Genomic DNA, 19975 nt, shown 5'->3' with positions numbered 1-19975 from the left:
AGCATTGACTGTGCTCAGGAGCACCTCTCCATTGAGTAAGAGCTAAGCGCCAAGCACGGCACCAAACCACTCCTCGAAGCACCTCGTTGCAAATGGACACGCGGTGGTATAAACAGAGGCCCAGAAATGCAAAGCCAAAGAGAGACATGGTGGTGCAAACAGATGGCTGCAAAGCTCAGCCAGCTGGGAGACTCTTCCCCACAACAGAGGAAGAGAACACAGCAGCTAGAGGAAATGGAGGCAGGGATGAACCCAGAGGGAAGCCAATCCAGCTGATGCACTGATGCTTTTGTTCATCAAGAGCATTCTTGGGAGAGTGTTTCCCATGTTCCAAGCTATGAACGCACCATGGTGAGCCAGAGGTGGCTCTGGCCACAGTTCCGGCTCAGCCGTGGGTACCACCGGACAAATCACCACCACCCACGCAAGGCTGTAGGAAGACCCGAAGGGATAAGAATGTGACACTGTCGAACAAACTCTGCAGAAACTCAGCTCAAACCTGAGCTAGTGCATCTGGAAGGGCAAAGGCACTGTGCTGCCCACAGTCAGCTTATTCACATTTTTCTCTGTCTGGCATTCAGATTGCTTCCAATCTTTTAAATTTTAACTTATGGTGCCTGCTTATGGTGGGAGCTACATATATGTGCTTACACACACAACTCTGTGTGCGCATGACCGATTATTTCTGTGGAATAAATTTCCAGAAGCGGAAATGCACGAGACCAAAGTGATGTGTAAGCCGGCTGCCCTCCCGAGAAGCCACGCCAGTGTACAGTGGCAGGTGTGCCCCATTCCCTTGACACCTGCCCAGAGTGAGTATTATCAAGTTGTAAAAGTCTTTTACTGATCTGAAAGCGGAAGAGCCTCTTGCTGTTACAATTAGAATCATGACTAACAAAGCTGAGTATTTTAACTGATGCTTGTATTTCTTTTGTGAATTAAGGTAAATCTCCCTAAAATCTCCCTCATTTTACTAAGAGTTATCTCTCTCACTAATTTCCAAGCTGAGTTTTATACCATGGCTTATGCACCCTTCACCTGTCACATGATGTATTTTTTCTCATTTGTCATGTGATGTGAATATTTTTTTCTCATTTGTGCTTAAAATTTTAAATGCATCTAAAACATCAGTCTTTTCCTTTATAACCTCCTGTACCTTAGGCATTAAAAGACTCCTCCTGCCCAAAAACATAAATATCTCCCTACATTATCTTCAAGTTATCTTATGGTTTCCTTTTAATCAGTCTAGAATTTAAACGTGAATCTACGTCAGAAGTAAAAAATTGATCATAAAAAATAAAAAGAAAGAAATCAATTTGCCCTACCCTTATATACTAAATAATTTATTCACTCTTTAATAATATGAAATGTACCATTTTTATCATATAACACTCAAATATAATTCAGCCTATCCTGTTACACTGATTCAAATGGGAAAAAAAATTTTTTCCAGAGATATTACAATTTTTTTGGCTTCAAAAACTATTGCTATTTATATAACCTATATCATAATTTTTAATAATTGAGACTTTATTCTAGTTTAATAAAGCAACCCCTCTTCCTTCCTCCTTTCTCCTTTCCCCAATATTTTCTATCCTTACGAGTTTATTATTCCAGATGAATTTTACAAACATTTTATCAATCAGTATAGACACTTTTGGTTGGAGTTATAGCTTTCAAGCGTTTAATTTGAACTGGTTACAAAAATGATCTGGTTTTGTCTATTCGTTATGTAACCACACCCAGACCCTTCCACAACTTCTGATCACTTCCCAGTTCTTGGCCCCCTGGACAGGCGATGATATAATCTGCAGACAGTGGTCATTTTATCTCTTCTTTTCTTATGGCCAGTTTTTCCTCTTGTCTTCCTCCCCTGACCAGGCCTTACAGCACAATATAAAACGACAGTGGTGAAAGTCGTAATAATTGTTCCTGAAATCAACAGGAAAGTCTCTGAGGTTTAATTGCTAAGGGGCGACATTTGCCATCTGTTTAAGGCAGTTATTGATGAACCTTTTGGTCAGAAAGTACCCTAAATCCTAGTTGATTAACCTTGAGAATGCATGCTTGCTTTTATCAAATTAGAATTATTCTAGATAGAACTCCAAGCCTGAGTCTACACATGTCCACACATCATGTAAAAGGAAGATGAAGTTATACGTACCTGCTGGCCTGTTGCCCTGACCCCACCAAGTTACAGATGAGGATTAGCACCTTATTCTTGCTGGGGACAGACAGGGGTACTCGCTGCCCTTCACGGGCTGCCAAGCGTGGGGACACCGACAAACCACATGGATGAGCTAAAGAGAGAGAATTATGTTCATATTCTTAAAGAATTTGCTGGGGGCACAGCCTGGTCTCTCTAGCCCCTCTTCTCCTTGAGCATCTATTAACCACCATTGGGAGACACTAAAGCACTCTAAGGAAAGAGATATCAAGATCCGTGGCACTTGTGCCATCGGGTATGTGGTAAAGGAAGATCACATATGTGGTAGCGAATTTGCCATTGTGTTCAGCCAGTAATGTTAAAACGTAGGCAGGGATTTTAATTAACACTTCCCAAAGTCAATCTGAAAAATACACCAAAATGATTTTGGTTGCTTTTATGCCTGAATCAGAGCGCCACGAGTTGGCTCCGGTTTCCTCCGCCAACAAAAGAAACACAGAGGGAAGGTAAGAACCTCTACCCTTGAGGAGGAGGAAGAATTAAACTATCCTCAATTTCTGATCATCCTGAAAAATCAGACTTCTGAAGCACAGGTGTGTCTCCTTTGATTGAACCTGAAATGAGGGTCTTTTCATTGAATTAAATAATCAGGGCCAGTCAATGCCCTGCCCAGGGGTTCCTTGTTGACTCAGAGCAACCACAGATCCCTGGTTCCCACCACCTGCCACTGAGGTTGGCTGAGGATAGGGGCCAGGGCACAGGATTCACCTGAGCTCTATGGCAACACTGGCAGACCAATCCTCCAAATACCAGCCTTCTTGACCAGCTGATTGGGCCAGAATATATACTGAACTGCAATCAAAGACCATCAGATACTGACTTCTTGGTCAGTCCAAAGTTCAGGGAGTGGGACGGTTAACAACAGTCATTTAATAACCTCTTTGGCCATCTACTGCTTCAATCTGTAAACATTTGATTTCGAGCACAGACTTTGAACTACAAGAGTCCTAAAGACAAAGATCACCCCAGGACCTATTCTGAATCATGATTCTCATTCTCAACTGTGGTCTCAAGAGCAGCAGCAGCATCACCTGAGAACTTGGTAGACATGGTAATTCTCGGGTCCCACCCCAGACCAGAAACTGAACCAGAAACTCAGTGTGGAGGACCCAGAACTTAGCCTTAACAAGCTTTCCACATGAGTCTGATATTCACCATGGTTTTGAGAACCCCTGACTAATTTTTAATGATCAACCATCTATACCGTAAACATCAGAGAAAAATAGCCTGACAGGTCCAAGTACTAAAATTAAATACATCTTATGCCTTAGCATGCAAGGAGTACCCGCTCAAACGTGTGACTCATAATATCCATAAAATTATGCAACGCACTACTGTACCTGAGAGTGTCTCCTGACCAGGGGGTGGAGGAGCATGGAAGGCGTACACATTATCTCCCTCTGAGATGGTATTCAGGTCCTCTTCATCAAAGAACGACCGCTGGAATCCATTGGGACACAGTTCAACCAAGATCACCTGGAATGAGGAGGATCATTTTCCCTCTGGATTTCTCCAAGGGGACTTAAGCAAGAAATCTAAAAGTGACTGATGGTCTCTTTTATCCTTTTCCTCCCTTCTAAGTAAGAAATGCTGTTTATCATTCATGATAAAAGTGAGAAATGCTGCTTATTATTCATGATAAAACAGAGGAAGTATAACAATTACATTGACCACAGACATCTCAATGGAAACAATAGGATCTCAAACTGCTAAAGAGAAGGGATGGGGGAAGACAATTGGGGAGGGGGACCTCAAGTTTATGCCCAGCTAAACTATCATGTGATTCCTAGGAATAAAATAAAGCTCTCTTCAGATTAAAACTGTTGACCATTAACAGATCGCTACTGAAAGGACTAAATAGCCTTTGCCAACTTTTCTTACATCATGGCATCCAGGGAACATATATTTATGGAACACACTCAGCCAAGCAGCAACGATTGCTCACATAACAGAGCAGAGGGGTGACCGCCTTGAGGGTTCTGTCACCTCAAGGGCTGAGCAAACCATCATGTAAACAAACCTAAGCCATTCAAGGCACACTGGCTGGGAAATTCTCTGGTAAGACATAAATTCCAGGGTTAAAAGGAACAAACTGAATCAAAAAACAAAAACAAAAACAAAAAACAAAAAACCTAGAGTTGTAAGATGAAATGACAAGCCGAAGAAAATGGTAAACATTGGTAAATGTAAATAATGCACTGACTCTATAAATCCATAATAATAACAACTAGTATAAGTACTACAACCAGGGAGGCGGGATTAAAACACTGGACAATCATATCCATCCACAACAATAACCAAAAAGGTTGGAGGGAGATTAAAACACACCACGATCCTTGCGTTGTTTGGGAAAATTAACACACGACCTTGCTAATTCTACATGTTGGCATTTTAAGGATAACCACCAAATAAGCATAGAAATAGAATATATATACGCCCCAAGCCTGAAGAGATGGAACAAAAATTGCTCGACAGAAGAGCAGCAGCAAAGGAGAGGAAAAGGAAACAAAGAAAAAGCAGGGGAAACAGAAAGTATAAAATAAGAGGATATAAATAAATCCAAATATATTCATGAGTGTAGGTAATGTAAGTGGAATAACCCTGCCAGTTAAAATATCAAAACAGATTTTTAAACTCCAACCCAAAGGCCAAATGACTCCTACCTCCCTGAACAAACAAACACATCACACTTCTTAAATTCCTGACAATTCCTTTACTCATAATTATTCAAACTCTATGTCACATCTGCCTTTTGGTTTTTTTTGGTTTTTTTTTTTACTGCTAATTCTTTTCCCAAGACTCACCCACTGTCCCATTCTCTCTCTCTCTCTTTCTCTCTCTCAATATACCCCCAAAGAACACTTTGAGTTCACTGAGTAAGATATACACTTTTTCCCCCTGACTTGAGATCCTCCTAAATTTGGGGATAAAATCAGAGGCACTGATGGGGGGGAGGGGCAGGAAGGAGCCCACAGAGTGAGTGACCGTGGCAGTTACCTGGACGGATGCATGTGTAAAAATTCAACAAACTATAACCTCAAGGTGTGTACCTCTTACTGGGTGCATGTCTTTCCTTAACAGAAAGGCTACAAAAAATTTTTTTTAATTTGAAAAAAAATATGACATGAGGTCATCGGGGAGGTGTAAAATTTGCATTTCCTAGTTAAAGACACAGGGGACCAATTGCTTACTTTGCCCAAGGTCACAAAATAGAAAAGCCCTATTCTAAACCCCTCCCATGACACCACCTGGCTGTCGACCACCGTCACCCCCACACTGCCTGTGCACGGGGTCCCCCGTTATGAGTTCTGCCTCCAAAGTCATTGCAGATCCAGCCTCTTTACCAAGACTCCGGCACTGAGGTGTTACGCATCCTCAGTAGCTCCTCATGTTTTATTTACGGCCCCTTCAGCATCCTGGTTTATAATCTCAGGAGTGAAACTATACAGCAGCAGTCCAGGCTTTGGAATCAAACCATCTGCATCAAACCCTGTGTCAGCGCTGCCTAGCTGTGTGGCCCTGAGTCACTTAACCCCTTCGTGCCTCCTCTTTGCTCATGGATCAAACAAGGATAACCGTACCAACTCCACAAGGTGGTCACCAGGGCTGCATTGGCTGTGAATACAAGGGTCGCAATACAAAGCGCCCAGCACTTGAGAAGCAATACTGGGCATTGTTGTCATTGGAATTACTAAGATCGTGATCATCAGCACTGTCTTTGCCCTTTTCTGGTAACTCTGTGCAAATGCAGGGAGAGCTCAAGGCTCAGTCATCAAGGCACCAGGGGCGGCCGATTGAATAGAAACTCATGAGTCCCAGGGAGTCACCTCAGGGAACCAGAAATTAGTCTAAATGGCCCCAGACTGCTAGCCTGGCCCCCGTGCGATTGCATCACACCTCATCTGCAGGGACGTCGCCTTCCTCTGAAACCATCTTCCTCAGGGCTGCCACTGTGCTGAGGATTGGCACGGCCAGGCCAACCCGCAGGAACCGCTGGCTCTTGGAAGGGAAGACCAAGGTGACGCTCAAGAATCTGGAAAACAGGAAGGTGTCCATATACATAAAGGGCGGACATGAACTGCCAACCCCATTACCATTGGGTCACGTCCAACACTTAGGCAGGTTCTCTGCTTTCTGGTAGGGTCACTGACTTTAGGTACACTGTCACCAGGTGGAAATGGAGAGCCAACTCTCCCAGAGTCTCTGCTCCCTATAACTTTCTAGCTAGTTAAAAACAAAAGGTACTTGATTAAAAATCACAGTACAGACCTGCAATCTCAAGCTTCTGTTTGTTAAATAGGTCACATTAGGCAAAAACAAACTGCAATTTGAGATGTAAAACAGTCAAGCCTCTTCCACTACAGTTTGACACTACTGATGCCCCCCCCCCCCTTATTGATTGGTAATAGGATACTTGCCCTTCTGTACAGCACTCCCCTCCTCCCTGCCCCTCCTGCCACCCGCCGGACACTTTTCCCTTGGACACTCTCTGGAATATCTAGTTGTACTGCCTATTGTGCCCACACACACACTGGGGCCCACTCCTCCGGCTCCTTCCTGCAACAACTGTCGGATTCTCAAAGCCTGCTGGCAGAGCTGGGACTTGAACTCCACAGCAGACTAGCCCTAAAGTCAGCGATCCCAAAAACTGTGCTATGCTGCGTCCGTCAGGAGGCATCCCCTGGTCATGTCGCTGAAGGAAGGACCAGCCCATGCGCAGCCCGTGCCAGAGGATGAGCAGCTCAGGAAGCCAAAGCAGAAATGAGGATTCAGTTGCTGGGAATGACTTTGGGAAGCTTTATCTCTACAGGTGCATCCTAAGGACAGGGCACTGTCAACGGGTGGAGGGCAAGAGAGATGGTATTTTCAGAGGTGGAGGAAGAAATGCCACGGTCTCAGCACCAGCAAAGGACCCCCCAGACTTCAGTGACATGGACATTGGCCAGGTGCCTTAAGGGCCATAAAGCCAATGGGACTCCTGGGTGGCTTAGTGGTTGAGCAGCTGCCTTCAGCTCAGGGCATGATCCCGGGATCCTGGGATCGAGTCCCACATCGAGCTCCCTGCATGGAGCGTGCTTCTCCCTCTGCCTGTGTCTCTGCCTCTCTCTCTGTGTCTCTCATGAATAAATAAATGACATCTTAAAAAAAAAAAGGGGCCATAAAGCTGAGCCCACCACACCTCTTACCTCGACCCTACCCTGCTCTATCCTGCTTTCCTCTTCTCCTTTGACACCCCCTCCCCTTTTTCCCTTGGTCCTTAAAGAAACGGTTTCCCTGCTGCTTCAGAGAGAGCCAAAAGGATCTGGAAACAAAGCAGGGGAAAAGCAGGTGGTGACAGATTTTTTTCAGATTGGCCCCTAGTCTGCTGAGAGGTGCCGAGAAGCCGAGAAGCCGGTGCTAGCTTCTGAGTCGGCCAGAGACGTAAGCCCGGAGATCGTGCTGACAGAGGCACCGTGGATACTTCCTTCCTCAGCTAAAGAAGGGAAGCGGTGACCTTTCACTTTGTCACATTCAATCGGCAGACATCGCCAGCTTTCCAGGCTTGTTTGTACAGAAATGCTGGCCGAGACCCACAACTGACAGCACTGCAGGTGCGAGGCCAGAGGGACCCCAGGAAGGACTAATGGGCAGGTGTCAACTTCACCACGCAGGACATTCACATACCTCGTCTGGCGCAAGGGGATTGGTAAGGACACACAGAGGAAAGGGTCAAAGGTGTTGCTCTGCTTCAGGCAGTGGGGACAGGTCAAGGAAGATCTGCGAGGACAAAAGAAAAGAATTTCAAGCTGAATTGCACTCAAACAGTTAGGCAGATCCTCAAAAAGCTAAACATAGAATTGCCATGTGAGGGACGCTTGGGGGGGCTCAGCGGTTGAGTGCCTGCCTTAGGCTCAGGTCGTGATCCTGGGGTCCTGGGATTGAGTCCTGCATCAGGCTCCCCGCGAGGAGCCTGCTTCTCCCTCTACCTGTGTCTCTGCCTCTCTCTCTCTCTGTGTCTCTCATGAATAAATAAATAAAATCTTAAAAAAAGAAAAAAAAGAATTGCCATGGGATCCAGCAATTCCCCTCCCAGACACATACCCAAAAAGAGATGATGACACAAGTACATGTACACTGATGTTCATAGCAGTACTTTTCCCAAGACCAAGGGCGGGCACAACCCAAGCATTCATCAGTGGATAGATAGTTAAATCCAGAATACATAGAGCCACAGACATGGAAAGCAGATTGGGGGTGCCAGGTGCAGGGGACGGTCTCAGGTTCTCCTTTGGGTGTTGAAATAGGAACTAGACAGAGGCGGTGGCTGCCCAACATGGTCATGTACCTGCCGCCAAACTGTACACTTTAAAATGGTTAGTTTTACGTTATGTGACTTCTACCTCAATTTTTTTTTTACCTCAATTTTTTTAAACAAAGATTTTATTTATTTGAAAAAGAAAGAGAGAAGGAGAGAGAAGGAGAGCATGCAAAAGCAAGGGACACTGCAGACACAGGCAGAGGGGGAAGCAGGCTCTCTGCTGAGCAGAGAGCCCGATGCGGGACTTGACCCCAGGACCCTAGAATCACACCCTGAGCCGAAGGCAGACGCTCAACCACTGAGCCACCAAAGTGCCCTCACCCCAATTTTTTTAAAAGAAGGTTTAATCACACATGTCAGTGCACTGAGCACGGGAAGGGAAGCTGACATGCCTGGAGATGGAAACAGAAAGCCAATGTGCAAGTCGGAAGGCATCTTAGGACCAAGTGTTCCCTTGGTTCTCAGCCTCACTCTGCTCCAGAATCACAAGGGAAGCTTTTCTAAGCACACAGATGTCTCAGCCCTCCTCCCATAGATTCTGTTTCCAAGGGGAGAGGGAGACAGGGAGAGGCCCAGCTGTCAGGATGTCCATCCAGGACACAGAACCACTGATGGAGTCCACCCTGCTCGTTGTACCAGCTCAAGAAAAGCAGCTAATAGCAAAATAGCTCATGTGGACACAGCGTTGACTATGAAGTGGGCGTTGTTCTGACCATCGTGCCTGTATTAACCCTCCTACTACTGGTAACCACCAGTATCATCCCCCTTTTGCAGACGAGGCGACTGAAGCACAGAGAGGTTAAGCAACTTTCCCAAGGACGCACAGCTCGGAAGTGGCAAAGGGAGGCTCAGGTTCCAGAGTCTACGCTCATCACCTATCCCACAATCTTTAGTACACGCAAATGATGCATCAATGGTTTCTGAGTAGACCACACACTTTAAACTTTCAAACTTAACACTCCCTTACTTAAGAGCATGTTATCTCTAAAAGTAGTTTTTCTATTCCACATGGGCACCCCCATTTTATTTCCTTACTTGGATGCCGTACTATATTCTTCTAGGACAAAAGGGATTTCCCAATATCTTGGATGCATCCTGAAATCCACACTGCCTTCCTCCTTGAGGTCAGGGCCCACCACCCAGCTGACAGCCCTGCTCCTGCACTAGTCAGCCCGGAACAACAGAGCAGGTGTCACAACCAGGTTTTGAGTCTCTGCGGGGAGTCCAGCTGGAGTGGTTCCCAGTTTCCCACTGAGCAGACTCAATGGGGGAAAACCAGAGACAAACAAGAAACCCTGAGGCCTTCAGGGTGCTGTCCAAAGCGATCCTAAATGGGCTCCCAAAGCAGGTCGGCTCTCCGGGGTACGAGTTAACAGCCTGCCATCCATGGCTTCAGAAAACAGACCGGAGTATTTAGTCCAACAATTTGCTGCCTCCTTGGGAAAAGCATGGTGATGTTTTGGTAAAAACCATGTATCAGGGGCGCCTGGGTGCCTCAGTGGTTGAGCGTCTGCCTTCAGCTCAGGGCCTGACCCTGGGGTCCTGAGTTCCACATTGGGCTCCCTGCAGGGAGCCTGCTTCTCCCTCTGTCTGTGTCTCTGCCTCTCTCTCTGTGCCTCTTGTGAATAAATAAATAAAATCTTTAAAAAAAATGAAAAGGAATTTTTCTTCTTTGATTTATCTGCATTTAGAGCCTACTAAAGCTAAGTGAGGCTGCATTCTTCTTGCAGGCTTGCACCATATTAAACAGAGATAGAGTCTGTCTTTATAATGAGCCACGAATCTCCGTAAGGAGCAAGAGATGTGTAGTTGGTAAAAAAAAAGAAAAAAAAAAACACACATGGAATGGTCTAATTTTACATGTAAAGAATGAAGGGAACATATGGTCTTTGTAATAAACAAACTACAGAAAGGGTGCGAAATGAGCAATGTTTTTCAAAGATGAGCAACGAGGACAACATGAGTGGGACCAGCAAGTGAGGGAGAGAGAAGACTCTGGATGTTACCAGGCTTCAGCCATCCCCCACATCCTTCTGTCCTATAGTCCCCCAAGCTGTCATGGGAGGAACTGCCCCTGGACCTTCTTTACCCCTGCCCATCTCCCTTCAGCAGTCCAGAGTGGTCAAATTGCTTCTGATACAGAAACCAACCTTGGGCAGCGGGTGGCTCAGTGGTTTAGTGCCTGCCTTCGGTTCAAGTCGTGATCTGGGGTCCTGGGATCGAGTCCCACATCGGGCTCCCCGCAGGGAGCCTGCTTCTCCCTCTGCCTGTGTCTCTGCCTCTCTCTGTGTCTCTCATGAATAAATAAATAAAATCTTTAAAAAAAAAAAAAAAAAAAAAACAACCTTGCCAGCCGCCCCTGAGACTCAGAGCTGCTCTTTGCTTCTCGCCAGATAAAATGCCCAGAAACCAGCCCCTGGGTCTTGGCGATGCACGTTTCAGCACTCCGACCTCTCCCTGAGGCAGCTGCACATACATCCTACCCCTCAGACCCGCCCAGCACCACCTGCTACCCGGAATGGGGATGTCTATGCCGGCAGGGGTGCTTCTGACAACACACAGGTCAGATGTCACCCCTGCAGGACCTGCTCTGAGAAAGCCTAACAGGGATTGCCGCCTAATGGAGACCAGATCAGACTTTCTGTGAATAAAAGCCACGAGTGACAAAGAAATGCAAACACACACATGCATGCACTCCCTCTCGTAGTCAAAACTCCAACATAGCAACAATCCTTGGTTAGTAAACTCACAGATGTTTTAGGTTGTGATAATAACCGTATGGAATAACCAATTATCTCTCCTCTAATCCATCACCTCAGGCACTCAGATCCTATTCCTCCTTCTCCCCTCCAGCCAAAGTCAAAAACCCAATACCTTAAAAAGGAGGGGAGGAGGGAGATACTCGGTGAAGAAGATCTCTGAATTAATTCATAATAAATCCTCCAGCTTGCAATTTCATAAAGAAGGGCTGATACCAGGGATGCCTGTGTGGCTCAGGGTGTGATCCCAGGGTCCTGGGATCAAGTCCCACAGGGAGTCTGCTTCTCCCTCTGCCTCTCTCATGAATAAATTAAAAATCTTAAAAAAAAAAAAAAGAAGAAGAAGGGCTGATACCATGGCGACTTTGCCATCATGGCAAGGCCTCCCCAGTGGAGAGGGAGGCTGAAGAGTCCGCAGAGCCACAGGCGCCACCACTCAGCGGCACCGGCTCAGAGCTGGCCCCATGGGCTACCCCCGGAAAATCACTTCCCACAGCTCAAAAGCCCTCACCTGGACAGTCATGTCTATTTTTTCTTTACCGCAGACTAAGTGGCACAAAGCAGGTATTTTTAGCGGTCACTGGTTCTTTTAAGCTTGAACACCTTGCTTGTTACTCATCATCCCACAGTAATCTACCCAAAGGATACTTGCAGTCCCTAATATCTGATCGGGGTAAATGTCACTTCCTCAGGAGTTTTCCTTCCCTGACTCGCCCCATACCGGTCAGAGACTGTGTGATGTTGTGATGTTATAGTAAGAAATAGATATATTTGGTCTTTGCCCTAATTCCTGGCGCTGAGCTCCGAAAACCCTTGGAATTACCTAAGGAAGGAGCGCCAGGAAGCAAAAGGTCCATCTTTTGTTATCCATAAGAAGCCCCAGGCACATCACCTGAGAGTTATGTTAAGCAGGTGATTTTTGGAACAGCCCCCAGATAACCAAGGATGGGGGCTGGTTGCCAGGGGAGCCAACCCGGGGTTAAGAGGGTTGGAACTTTCAGGGGAGGAAAGGGTACCAGAGGTTGAGTCAGTCACCCAAGGGTCAATGACTCAATCAGGGCTAGGCAAGGAGAGCTACAGGAAGCCCTAGCAGAGGGGTCTGGGGAGCTTCCAGGTGGGAACAGGGGGAGTGGCTGGGAGGGCGGGGCGCCCCGAGAGGGGGCGGGGAACGCAGTGGGGGCAGGGCGCCCCAAGAAGAGGTGGGGGGCGGGGCACCTAGAGAGAGGGTAGGGAGAGAGGGCGGGACACCCAGAGAGGGCAGAGCACCCAGAAAGGGTGGGGAGAGAAGGCGGGGTGCCCTGAGAGGGAGGGGGCGCCTGGCGGGGGAGCACCTGGGGAAAGAAGGTGGGATGCCCAAAGAGTGGACAGGGTGCCCGAGAGGGCAGGGCGAGAAAGTGGGGCGCGGGGGGGGGGGGGAGGTGGGGCGCCCGGGGAGCCTGGCAGGGAGAGAAGGCAGGGCACCCAGGGAGGTGGGGGAGCCCTGCGCCCCTCCGATGCACTGGCCCAGCGCATGGGTCCCACCCCGCTGTTCTGAGCTGCTGCCTTTTATAACCAACAGCTCTGGCGAAGGGCTTTCCTGCGTTCTGTGAGCAGCTCTAGTGAACTGTGGAAGCTGTGGAGGGCGCGGTGGGATCCTCAGGTCTGTAGCCCGCCAGTGAGAGGCACAGGTGCCAGTGAGAGGCACAGGTGTCGGTGTGGGACTTGAGGGAGGGGTGTGTGGTGGGGGAGCAGTCTGCTGCGACTGAGCTGTGGGGCCTGACGCTGTGTCCAGGTAAAGTGTCAGAATGGAGTGACAGGGACACCTGGGTAGCTCAGTGGGTTAGGCGTCTGCCTTGGGCTCAGGTCATGATCTAGGGTCCTGGGATAGAGCCCCATGTGGGGCTCCCTGCTCAGCGAGTCTACTTCTCCCTCTCCCTCTGCCCACTCCCCCCTGCTTGTGCTCTCACTCACACACTCTCTCTGTCAAAAGCAAATGTATAAATAGAATATTAAAAAAAAAAAAAAAAGGAATGGAGTTACACTGGAGGATGCTGGGTTGATGCTCGCAGAGAGTTGCAGACTGGCCTGGTGTGGGGGCAGCACCCAGCGCCCACACACCTGACCCCAGGCAGGTATGTAAGCAGTGTAGGAGGAGAGGTATGTAAGCAGGTGTAAAAGAAAATAGTTTTTTTCTTTCACCCCAGTAACCTGCACCTCAAAGCACCTGCCAGCTACATAACCCTATAAACACACAGGGGTCACCCTAGATTCTCAGCTTTCCCTTGATGCCTCCACATGGCACCCTTAAACTCACTGCCTGCCCTGCCACAACTGGATCCCAGGTGCCACCACTCTCCCACCGTCCCTCAGCTGCTGCAGCTACTGGTCCTGCCTCTCTTCACCTCCCCACCCCCCCCCCCCAAACCACCAGTGTCATCTCTGAAATTGAAAACGAGACCACACCTGGCTTCAAATTTTGCAGTGGCTTCCTTTGCCCGTCAGACGACAACCCACACCTGGACAGGACTCCTGCCCCTACCAGGTCCCCGTCCACCGCTCCAGTCGTACCTCCCACCCCTTCCCTACCTGGCAGCTACCTTGGCCTTCCTGTCCTTTGATGTCCCAACATTATTCTAACCCCAGGCCCTTTGCCTCTGCAGGTTTCTCTGCTTGGATGACCCTGTCCCCAGATAGCTGACTCCTTGTCACTCGGTTCTCAGCTCAAATGTCTCCCTCTAAAAAGAAGCCTCCCCAGACCACCTTATCTAACACTCCCCACACCCCGAGCCATGTCTTATCACCCTGGCGAGCTGCCCTTGAGGTGTGTGTCACCAAACACCGCCCCCCAGGAGAATGTGAGCTCCATGAGAATGGGGCCCTGCCTTGTTCATATCTTCGGGAAGGGAAGTGGCCCGTAGAGGATTAAACAGTAAATATCTGGGACCTATCCAGAATTAAGTATCTAGAGAGCACAGGGAAGTATTTGGTTGGTGTTTCTCAAGCGTGGGCAAGGAGTGATGCTTCTCGCTGCACCCCGTGGACCAAGCACAGGAGCAGATGCTCAAATATTTGAAAGAAGAGGGGCACCCAGGTGGCTCAGTGGTTGGGCATCTGCCTCTGGCTCAGGCTGTGACCCCGGGGTCCTGGGATCGAGTCCCGCATCAGGCTCCCCGCAGGGAGCCTGCTTCTCCCTCTGCCTGTGTATCTGCCTCTCTCTCTGTCTCTCTCATGAATAAATAAATCTTTTAAAAATTTTTTTTCAAAGATGGGAAGAAAGAGAGTGTGTATCCACCAGAAGGGAAGTGGGTACAGAGAACGGAGTGAGCTGAGAAATAAACGGAGTGGTCGTACAAAGACACCAATGAGCGGTACCTGGTGGCAATTCTTGAGCTCCTCCCTTGCAATCTCACCTACTCTGGCCTGTACTCCCCGTTTCCCTCCTTCTAGATGTTCCTTCTCCTTTCTTCTTTTCCTGTCTCATTTTTGTTTCAAGCAGCCTCCACTCCTGGCATCTGCAGATAAACATGACACCAATGCCCTGCAGGTAGCTTTCACAGCTAGAAAAGGGCAGCGGCCAGGAGGCCGAGGTTCACTCGCATGTGCCACTGGAGGAGAGAAATGGGCCCTCCTTCATATACAACAATACAACCTAGACTCATTTGGAAGAGTTTTTAATCACCCAATATGCTAAGTGACCAAGGGTAGCATGTCACCAAGAGGAAGTTCTCTGTAGCCGATGGCTTCCCCTAAATCCCTCATTCTTGTGCTCATCCCCACGTCTGAGCATTTTCCACTCTTGTTGGAGATGCTTCCTCCCCTCCCCATTCAATCCTAATCATCCTTCAGAGCCCATCAAAAGGTACACCTCCTCCAAGAAGCCAGGGAGGTTTCTCCCCCTGTAACCTCCTCCTGCAATCAGTGCTTTCACTGAACCATCACAGTACTTGCCCTATATGAATCTCTGAACTGTCATAGATGTAAAATCCCAAAAAGAATATCTCTGAAGTCCAACACCGTATATATATTTATATATGTTTATTTTTTTTAACATCCCCCCTGCTACTAGGACATCTTGAACTCAAAATAACTTGGCAAGCCAGGCTCTCTGGCTATAGGAACAGGAAGGATCTCGTCAGCTTCTCAATGATTGCCTGCTGGTGAAGCCCTCACCTTCACATTCCCACTTTGTAGAACCCCCTCCAAGGGGAGATGGGAGGCCTGGGGACCAGTAAGAAGGGACAGAAGAAATACTGAGGGCCAGAGACACCTGGCTGACTCAGTGGTTGAGTGTCTGCCTTTGGCTCAGGGCATGATCCCAGGGTCCTGGGATCGAGTCCTGCATTGGGCTCCCTGCATGGAGCCTGCTTCGCCCTCTGCCTGTGTCTCTGCCTCTCTCTCTCTCTCTGTCTCTCATGAATAAATAAATAAAATCTTTAAAAAAGAAAAGAAAAGAAATACTGAGGGCCAGGGATGACTGGAATGAGTGGTGAACTGGGGTTTGTAATGGGAAGGGGAAGGGACTAGAGCTTCTGTTGTCTTGTAATCCTGGGGCCACGTGGCAACCAGGAGACCAGGTATCGGCACAGAAGCCTGGGCAATCCGTTCTAAGCACATCCCACTCTTACCTATATTCTTACCTGTACTGTGCTTGAAAGTGGCTCTGCACAAAGCTTTGGCCTAGAGAAAGCTGAGCCGGTGGGGACGGGAGGTTCTCAGTGGTTTTACTGGCTTCGGGCTGAGGCTGCAAAGAAATGAGGGGAGAAAGCAAGATGAGGCACCCATCACTCCACCATCTTTGGACCACTGAGCCCTGGCCCCCCAGGCCCACGCCACCCCTCCTGGAGCCGGGACTCTGCAGGACCTGGATCTCCTGTAGGCTTTGCCACAATGCGCAGCCCCTTCAGTCTCTAGGCCTCCCCAGTTCCCCCAGAGGATGTGCTGAGGAACAGAGGTGAAGCCTGGGAACGCTCCCCTACTCGGCCACCTCGGCTGTGACCTCTGCCCTGACTGTCCCATTTGCATCTCTATCCTGCTGGGCCCCGCGTGTCCACGCCTCCTGTACCTTCCCCCAGGCATGCTGCCATGGCTCCGAACACGTCCACGCCACATCTCCCATCTTCCACCTGCCAACCCGCCCCACCTGCATCTCCCCGGGAGCCACTCTTCACAGGAGCCCCAGGCAAACCAGGCTTTACCCCTTAGAATCGAGAATAAGCCTCCTTCACCCCACATTAGTCCTACCGTACCCCTCTTTGCATCCCCTTATGTATTTGCTTTCTGGTGCTGATGTGGCAAATTCCCACAAACTGGCGGCTTAAAATATTCAGAGCCGGGAGAAAGGAATGCATGTGTAGTGTGTGGGGTGACATGCACCAAAATGCATTGAGGAGTGCCTGGGTGGCTCAGTGGGGACTCAGATAGTGATCTCAGGATCCTGGGATAGAGCCCTGCATCGGGCTCCCTGCAGGGAGCCTGCTTCTCCCTCTCCCTCCTCCCAGCTCCTTCTCTTGCTCACTCTCTCTTAAATAAATAAAAATGTTAAAATAAAATAAAATGCATCAAGAAACAGCAAGAGGAGGAAAAACATGGATGAAGTGATGAGTATATAGATGGACAGATACAAGAGAAAGCAATTTTAGTAAAATGTAGAGTCTAGGTGGTTCTCTGTATAATTAATTCAATGTTTCCACATGGATGAAATTTTCCGTTATAAAATATTAGGGCAAATGCTCATAACAGAACATTCTTATTTGCCCCCATGGCTTTGCGAAGCTCAATTTGACCAGCACAGGGGAGGTGAGAAGGGTAGTGGTAGATAGGGCTGCTGGGTGAGTCTGGTTGCCGCGCTGAGTGGGGTCTTCAATGTCCTTAAGGAGACTACTCAGTTCAGTAAACAGCCCAGAAGCAAGATTAAGAAATAGCCTCCAGAGACACCTAACTCCGGGAAATGAAGAAGGGGTAGTGGAAAGGGAGGTGGGCGGGGGGTTGGGGTGACTGGGTGATGGGCACTGAGGGAGGCACTTGATGGGATGAGCACTGGGTGTTATGCTATATGTTGGCAAATTGAACCCCAATAAAAAAAATTTAAAAAAAGAAAAGAAAAAGAAAAGAAATAGCCTCCAGGATCTATCTGGAGTTAAGGACACAGATCAGGAGGCCTGGGGTACAACAGGGCAAACTGGAGCAGGAGCCACAAAAACGAAAAGGAGGGGGGTGCCTGGGTGGCTGGTGGGTGAAGCGTCTGCCTTCCGGTCGGGTCATGATCTTAAGGTGCCTGGATTGGGCCCCGTGTTGGGCTCCCTGCTCAGCGGGGAGTCTGTTTCTCCCTCTCCCTGCCCCTGCTCATGCTCTCTCTCACTCACTCCCTCTCTCAAATAAATAAAACCCTAAAAAAAAAAAGAAAGAAAGAAAAAGAGAGATGGACTCAAGATGCCCTGGGTCCACAGCTCATACCTAAGCACTTGGTGGGGCAGCAGACAAAGAAAAGGGGAGAAGACAGGTGGGAGCAACCTGAAGCTCCCATCTGGTGGCTGGAGAATGCCTGTTCCATCAGATGAGGGAAATTGGAAGGGAGAAGTGGGTCAGGGAAGGGCACGCTGTGTAAGGTGATGGGGAGCTGGAAGGGGATGAACCCTGGATGCAGAGATCACGCTGGGATTTGTGGCTGCGCAGGGCGGATGCCCTTTCTGGGACACTGAGCCCGGGTCCTCAGTCCTGGTGCCCCTTCTGGGACACTGAGCCCAGTCCTCACAGAGGTAGGGCTCTTTAATTAGATGTCCCACCCACCCTTAGCAAGGGACAGGCTCGTGACCCAAGCAAGCCGGATGACACGTTCCTGCCCTGCATGTGAATCATGAGCAGAGTGACCAAAGCCTGAAACAGTGATTGCAGCAGGGTGCCCGGGCCAGAGCCCAGCAGCTTCTGCCACTGTGACAGGCACCCCCAGAGCTGTCTGATTCTCTCTGGGTCCAAGCTGGGTTCTCGTCTCCCCTCTAATCCCCTTACAAGTCAGCTGAAGCTGGTTGCTGTTCACTTGCGGCCAAAGACCTCACAAAGATACAGGTGCTTCTGCATCAAGGTGGTAACGTGGCTCGCAGAGGTGGAGGTGGGGGCAGGCAGAGAGGCAGGGTCACCCGGAAGGGGGTACGGAAGGAGAAAATGTGGAGTGAGGCTGGGCTCAGAGGCAGCAGGGTCATTTGCAGAGCGTAGACCAGGAGGTCAGACCAGGCCGGCTCCAGTCTGCTAGCCAAGTGGCCCTGAGCATCTCTCTGGGCCTCATTTCATGTCTAAAAGGAGCAGGACTATCACATCCATTTCACGAAGCCACCATTAAAAGAAAAAAAATTGTGTGTCCTGGATTGCACAGAGCAGGTACCTCATATATATAGTTTCCTGGTCCTCTCTGCAGCCCCCTCCTGTTCTTAATTCTGCAACAGAGGCATTTCCCAAAAGATGGCCTCTGTGAGAGCATCTATAGGATGGTAAAAATATGTCCTTTTCACCAGATGAAAACATTGGAGAATCATTCCAGGGATAGAGAAGAAATGTGGTCCTTATGTTTTCTATTCTAGTTTCAAAAAAACACCTAGCTGTATGGCCTTCCCATGTTTTGAAACAGAAATAACCTCAAAAAGAAAAAAACTGGGGCACCTGGGTGGCTCAGACGGTGAAATGTCTGCCTTTGGTTCAGGTCATGACTCGGGGTCCTGGGATCGAGCCCTGCATCAGGCTCCCTACTCAGCAGAGAGCCTGCTTCTCCCTCTGCCTCTGCCCCCGACCTGTGCTTGCTGTCTCTAGTGCTCTCGCTCTCTCCCTCTCTCAAATAAATAAATAAAATCTTTAAAAAAAAAAAAAAAAGGAAAAAAATTGCTCAGTTACAGAGGACAGTCCCTTCTCAGAAAGGGAGGATGAGGTTTCGTGCCAGCTCCCACTTTACCATCGAGCCTTCCCAGCCAGGCCTCCACGGGCAGCCCAATTTTCTGACAGCAAATTCCAGAAGCCGCTTCCACCCCAGACAGAGAAATAGATCTTTTCTGGTCTCAATCAGGTCAAGCTAAGAGCTGGGCAAGCTCCTCTCTTTGGTCAATGGCCACTCTCTCTTCCTGCCTGGGTGATCAGGGCTTCTTAGGGAAAGGACCAGAGAGCGACCAACTGGCATGGGCCAGAACAAGGAGCAAGGGGCAAAGGGGCCTGAAGTCAGTCTGAGCGGCTGGCGGGCCCAAGTCAGAAGCCTGGATTTTGTTCTAAGTACAACAGGAAGCCACCAGAGACATTTAAGAAGGAGGGAGACATGACCTTTTGTCCTTTCTCAAAAGATACCTCTGGCTTCGGTGTGGAGAACATCTATCTAGGAGGATGCATTGGAGATTGGAAGACCATCTAGGGCTGCTTTGATGTGGGTCTTCAACTCAGTAAAAAGAATTATTGGCATGTCACCAGCATCCTGTGGGTAGATGGACACTGCAAAGGCCCCGTGGAACAGGACGGCCTCCACAGCAAAGATGTGCTATCCGGCCACAGATGTGAAACATGCACAGTCTGAGAGAACCCTGCTCTAGAGTCATGCTCCCTAGATGTGGATCCTGGCTCTCCCACAGATTGGCTGTGTGACTTGGGGCAAGTTACTTAACTTCTCTGTGACCTTCCCTGGCCCATAAGCCCAATACCCCTTCCTGCCACCAGAGGAAGGACTGAAAGGCTGTCTAGGAAGCG

General features: G+C 48.8%; 1 protein-coding gene across 2 annotated transcripts in view; it reads right to left on the bottom strand.

Moving 5' to 3' along the window:
- The window catches only part of USP43 (ubiquitin specific peptidase 43), a 50445-nt gene that overhangs the window by 19729 nt on the left and 10741 nt on the right, over positions 1-19975 (bottom strand). For both annotated transcript variants that reach the window (XM_026005685.2, XM_072730348.1), the window contains exons 3-7: positions 15901-16004; positions 7892-7984; positions 6125-6260; positions 3568-3703; positions 2165-2300 (exon numbers count right to left, since the gene is read on the bottom strand). In XM_026005685.2, coding sequence (XP_025861470.2) covers positions 2165-2300; positions 3568-3703; positions 6125-6260; positions 7892-7984; positions 15901-16004 — 605 coding nt within the window. The remainder of the gene's footprint in view (positions 1-2164; positions 2301-3567; positions 3704-6124; positions 6261-7891; positions 7985-15900; positions 16005-19975) is intronic.

The sequence above is a fragment of the Vulpes vulpes genome, chromosome 12 (assembly GCF_048418805.1).
Source record: "Vulpes vulpes isolate BD-2025 chromosome 12, VulVul3, whole genome shotgun sequence".
Taxonomy (NCBI): Eukaryota; Metazoa; Chordata; class Mammalia; order Carnivora; family Canidae; genus Vulpes; species Vulpes vulpes.
The sequence above is the reverse complement of the archived record's forward strand: the minus strand, read 5'-3'. Positions and strand labels throughout refer to the sequence as shown.